This window comes from Xenia sp. Carnegie-2017, unplaced genomic scaffold (assembly GCF_021976095.1).
Source record: "Xenia sp. Carnegie-2017 unplaced genomic scaffold, XeniaSp_v1 HiC_scaffold_19, whole genome shotgun sequence".
NCBI lineage: Eukaryota > Metazoa > Cnidaria > Anthozoa > Malacalcyonacea > Xeniidae > Xenia > Xenia sp. Carnegie-2017.
Window position 1 is genome coordinate 11,281,015 of NW_025813481.1, and position 6,000 is coordinate 11,287,014.

The following is a 6,000-nucleotide window of genomic DNA, read 5'->3' on the forward strand; positions in this document are numbered from 1 at the left end:
TTTTTAAAGCAAGAAAGTTAAGTATAAAATAAATGGTTTGAACCCGGGAGTATCGTTACTTGTTTGTAATTGTGGGTCGTCTAGGTTGGTATAGTCCTGAGAAGGACTGTTTTTGTTGTTGTGGACTGACGTTTCGACAACCTTAGCGTTAGTTATCTTTAAAGTTAAATGAAGAGTAAACGTCAGGCTAGCCGTAATTCTTATCTTGTTCTTACGTCATTGTATTGTGTGTACAGGTGAAAATCTGAATAGCCTCTTTTGTGTTCAACGGGGATTTTATTCTAAGTTCTGCCGGAACGAGACCAAAATCTTTGAAGATTACTACTGCTAAGGTTGTAGAAACGTCAGTCGACAATAACAAAAATAGTCCTTCTCAGGACTATACCAACCTGGACGATCTACAATTACAAACATGCAAAGTTAAATGTAATAAACAAAAGAAACGAAAATGGCTTGCATAAGTTTCAAGTAGATTTTCTTTGGCTACCACATCTACAGCATGTGCAAAACATTCACATCGCAAAATAGAAACACTGCTAAATGCTGATACCTTGCTTTATCTGACTGTTTTGAAGCAATGGTTTTCAGAAAGAGATATCTGACGGAATTAAAAAATATAAGCCCGTTTATTTTAATAACCCACCTGCCTAATTGTGTGGAATGTGAGGTTAAAAATTAAGGGAATTAAAACAAAATTTTAAATAATATTTAAGAAATTATGAGATGTCTACTTTTATTGCCCAGGCCTATGCAAACCGAGCAGTCCTTTTGGAGAACTTGAGAGCTGATCAGCGCAAGCCCGAGAACGAAGTTCGAGGAATACACCTGATAGAGAGTTCTCACAAACGTCTTTGAGTTTTGCATATGCCTCTACAAACGCGAAAAACATCTTATATTTCAGTCCAGCGAACAAAAACAAAAATTCTCACTTACTTGTGTGAAAAGGTTATTTCGAGAAATACAACAACTCCAGCATGAAATTAAAAAAATGCAGGGTAGCCAAAGTCATAGATTATAGAAAGACACTTTAGAAATACACTTTCAACAACACTCTAGATATTGTATTTTAAATGACTGGAAGTGTCATTTAGTGTCTTCTGCTAGAACATTGTGCTATTTTTTAAAATTGTTTTGAACACTTCACATGCAAGAAAAGGCATTGGATCGATAGTCCAGAAATTTGAGCCTAGCTGAAATGTTAACCAATTTTTGTGGATGTAGCCATGACTTTTACACACTGAGGTATACAAGAATTTTGGCTAGTGTCTAAATCAAATGTATAAGTCTCGTCTACCTTGGAGTATGAAAGTCATTGCTACATGCATAAAAACCCTTTTCAGCTAGCCTCAGTTCTGGGCTCCCGGTGTGTATGTTGTTATATAATCCGATATAAATTCAACTAGATGTGTTCTTAGGATTCAGTCTCTCGGTGTTCGCTGTTCTTTTCCTCGACATCTGTGTTTAAGTCGTTTTACTTTCAAATAAGTTTTTACTTCAAAACTTATGTAAAAGTTTTTCGAGATGTACAAGAAACAATAAAACACAAAATTTAGTTCATATTTTTCTCATAGAATATTAGCTTTTATATAAGTAAAAACGCTTTTTAAATAAAATATCTTTCTGAATAATATATTTAGATCAGCCCACTTGTGACTCAGCTGTTGATGTGTGTGATCGTCCATTTAAACCAAAGGAATTGTTTGTCATCGCTCAAAGAATATGTGGTGAATGGAGACAAGTTGCCTTACGCACTAATTTATTCGAACAGTGGGAGATCGACAACATTGCCCAAAACACTACACTGCAATCACCTTCAACGAAATCCAATGAAATGTTGTCAAAGTACAAGTCACGGAAAGGAACTCGATTAAAACTCGCTAAGGCTATAAAAGGGGCTGGTTTTATAGATATAGCCGAAAATGTTCAATCAGGAGTTTATATTGATTGCGCTGATTAGTTTTCTGTCAGTAGATTTTATCGTGTAATCTATTTTTACCACTTCGATTTTAAATCCAATCTCCTACTTCGGGGTAAAAGAGAAGAACATTTTTTAATATTTCACAAGGTTTTCGCCGATTTATTCAATTTAATGGTAAATATGTATGTTATGACAATCATTATTTAACACACTCTTTTTATATAAAAACCAAATTTATAAGAACATTGAGGCTGAATTTTCCCAAAAATTCAAGAACAAAATAAGAAAGAATCGTGACTGGCGAAAAAATGTAAAGGGTAGTTTTGTTAACTGCGATTATCTAACCTAAACGTACCTCGTTTTTTCATACGTTTGACTCCTCTCACTTACATGTTTGTAAATGTAGATCGCCCAGGTTGGTATAGTCCTGAGAAAGACAGTTTTTGTTGTTGTTGACTGACGTTTTGACAACCTTAGCGGTAGTCATCTTCAGAGTCAAATGAGGAGTAAACGTCAGGCTAGCCGTATTTGTTATCTGGTTCTTACGTAATTGTATTGTGTGTACAGGAAATGTGTATTGTCAATGTGAATTAGTGTAAAGTGAAATATTTTTATTTTTAGTTGTGATGTGTGATTTAGGTGTGATGTTTTTAGTTGTAATTTGTGGGTGTCAATTGCGTATTGTCATTGTGAATTTGTGTGAAGTGTAATGTTGTAAGTTGATCGTTTGTTTGTATTGTGAATAAGTCGTTTTTAAGGTGCCGGTAATTGCTGTAATCTATTCAGGGGGTTGCTCCAAGTTTGTATACCAACTTCTAATGTAAGCCGTTGTCTATAGTCAGTACTGTAAGTAATGCATTTTGCCGAGTCCCATTCAATGTTGTGCTTTGTGATTCGGTGATGTTCGGTAATGTGATTAGTTTTGTCTTGTTTCTTAGTAGCTCGTTTGTGTTCAATAAGTCTGATGTTTAAGTTCCTGCCAGTTTCCCCGATATAGGAGGCGTGGCAGTCGGAGCAGTTTATTTTGTAAACTGCACCTTGTCGTTCGTTGGGTTGTTCTTTGTCCTATATGTTCGTTAGTACTTGTCGTAACGTTGTGATTGGTTTATGTGCGATACGTATGTTGTATTGTCGTAAGATACGCGAAATAGTCTCAGACGTACCTTTGATGTAAGGTATCGTTGCTGTTGTCACTGAGTTGTTCGTTTCGTTGGGTTCGTTGGGTTTGTAAGTGTTGTGTTTGATAAAGTCAGAGTTATAATTGTTTTTGTCAAAAACACGTTTGAGATAGTTGTTTTCGTTATGTAGAGCGTCCGGTGAATCACATATGATTTGTACACGTCTACTTATTGTTCTTATTGTGGTGGCTTTGCGTGATGTAGAGTTGTAAGATGATTGGTCTTGTAGCGTGTTGATTTGTGATAAACTGTTGTTCGTAGTTTTTGATTGTCATGTTTTACCAAGAAGTCGAGAAAAGGAAGAATTTCGTTTTCTTCGACATATTTGGTAAATTGTATGTGGCTGGTCTGTTTTTTGATGTGAGTGTGAAAGTCATCAATCTCGTCTGCATGTAGTGCTGTGATTGTGTCATCTACGTAGCGAAACCAAAAAGGTAGTGCATGTTTGTAAGTCGTTAGCGCTCGCACCTCTATAGATTGCATTACAATTTCAGCAACTACAACAGAAACGGTGAGCCCATTGCTGTCCCATGTAATTGTTTGTAGTGTGAACCTTTGTACTGGAAGTAAGTCGAGGTGAGGCAGAGCTCCAGTAGCTCATTCATGCTCATTAATGATCACTGTAAGTATGACACATGGAAACCATTGGATATATATGTTCATCGCTGATTAATGTAAGTAGTAAGTATGCTGCATTAATGACAATGAAATATGATTCATTTCAATAGAAGCATATAGCATTGAAAGCTCACCAATGATTGATGTAAGGATAACACATGAAATTTAGTTATGTAGCAGCTAAAGATTATGTAAACTTAAAAAGGGCCTTACGTATTAGAACATGTGGTTTTTGAAAGATATTTCTTCTAATCTTTCTGAAAGATATCTACATCATGTTGTTTTAAAATGGAAATTTTATATGTTAATCATCATGATTGATTTAATCTTTGAATAATATAAATTTTGAATCGGAATTAGTCGATTATCTTTTGTTAAAATATATATTCATGAACATTGTTGGGTAAAATGGCAGGTGGGTTAGTGTACTAGTACATAATTAGACTTGAACATGGTTTTTCCAATCTAAAAAAATATCAATTTAAATCAATAAAATCATTTATGATCCTATCAATTAACGTCACAAGCGTTGCGTGAGAAGGCACAGTGTCACAGATTAACACAGAGAGTTTAATAAACAACAGCTTATTCATTCATTTTAAGATTGACTTAAGTACTGTTGAAATTCACAAATTGTTCCTATGTATTGCATCGATTGCACGAACATAAATGAACTTTTATATCCAGGAAATTTATATTATAACTTATAAACTACAATGAAAATTTCAGTTGAATTTTTACAGCTATGATTGATAATACGTTTTTCAAGTTCTCTCATAGTCTTATCAACTGGTATCCTCTTTAGTCTATAGAGGAGAGAATTCTTTGGCATGCCAATGATACTTCTTGCTTTTATTTTTCTATTTCATTTTCTACGGATTCGGAGGACCATCCGGCCCTTACGGAAAATCGGGGATGCAAAATGGCTCTTTTTAAATCACATACATGTAGTTCCATTGATTTCTAGAAAAGGATCTGCGACATTTTCATCAATGGAAAAGATTTTTACAGACTTAAGAGCAATTTTAAGAACATCATTTTGTTTAGTCATAGTGGCATGTGAATATGTGCTTCGTTATTAAAGAAAGTAGACGCAATCACAAAATACACGGAAATATTAACGTATTTTAAGGGGCGAACTCGTTGTTTTAGGGAATTATACTCAAAACTTGCCTCCTAGGTATTGTACTGTAGTTAATCTTAATATGTGCGAGACACTTGCAAGTGTCATTACCACTGTGCAATAGTACTTAAAGGGGAACTCCACCCTCACACAATGTTGGTCTTAAAACTTTGTCTGTCCCGTGAAAATAAATATGCGGCAGTTTTTTTAATTGTTTGATTCAATATTTTCACAAAAAATGAGTTGAAATGCTGCAGCTAGGGCATCCGGTGCGTGGGAGCGGATTATGTCAGCGGCTTGTATTCGACGTCATATCGTCAATTGCTGCTCAAAGCTCTATGTAAAGTCATTGCACAGTCATAACAAACTTGCGTCAAAATGCTTCTCCTAATCACAAAATGTTTCGTCAGAATTTTTTATTCATAGGTATATACACAAGCAACTTTTATAGCTTACATGCAAGTATTGAGCTGGTTATTTGTATTCTGTTTTAATAGAACGATTTCACATCCATAAAGGCCATTATCGCACAGTTTCCGCTACATATAGAATTTGAATGTCGATTAATATAATTTTTTAAAAAATACGAAGGTTTATTTGTGTGGAAACTGTGCTGTAATGCCGTTTGCTTCGTTTGCTTGTCCTCCGAATTCCACCTTAACAACAGTTTCTACTGATGTGAAACCAGTCTATTGCCATGAATAACATTGAATAATAATAAAACATGTTTGCGTAATTTAGATTCGTTATGGTTAGAAAATAATCCTACATAAAACCATTGTAAAATTAGGCTTTCGTGCATAGAATTTAGGTGTAGTTTCCTTGACGTAAAGTATGAACTTATAGTTTACTAATTATTTGTACATAATTTCCCTTTTTTAAGTCACATTTGGGACAAAAATTGCCAGTGCTATGAAAAACAAACACCCTCATATTGATCACTAATATGATGTGTGGCATTTGTCTAAATCTGTCATAAAAAAACTAACAAAGTCTAACATTAAGGGAAACGATGACCTGACTCATTGGATTAAGTCCACTTCTAATCATCTTTGGTGGTGCTCTGCAAGTTGTAACAAGAATGCAGAAGAATTGGTGGAAAATTAGAAGTCTATCCTTAACCAATAACAAGCATTACTGGAGAGGGAACACATATTTTCATC

General features: G+C 34.7%; 1 protein-coding gene across 3 annotated transcripts in view; it reads left to right on the plus strand.

Moving 5' to 3' along the window:
- The window catches only part of LOC124438379, a 105,324-nt gene extending 103,163 nt beyond the window's left edge, over positions 1 to 2,161 (plus strand). For all 3 annotated transcript variants that reach the window (XM_046988510.1, XM_046988508.1, XM_046988509.1), the window contains one exon: positions 1,638 to 2,161. In XM_046988510.1, the coding sequence (XP_046844466.1) occupies positions 1,638 to 1,957 (320 nt within the window). In that variant the 3' untranslated portion in view covers positions 1,958 to 2,161. The remainder of the gene's footprint in view (positions 1 to 1,637) is intronic.
- Positions 2,162 to 6,000: the final 3,839 nt, after the last annotated feature.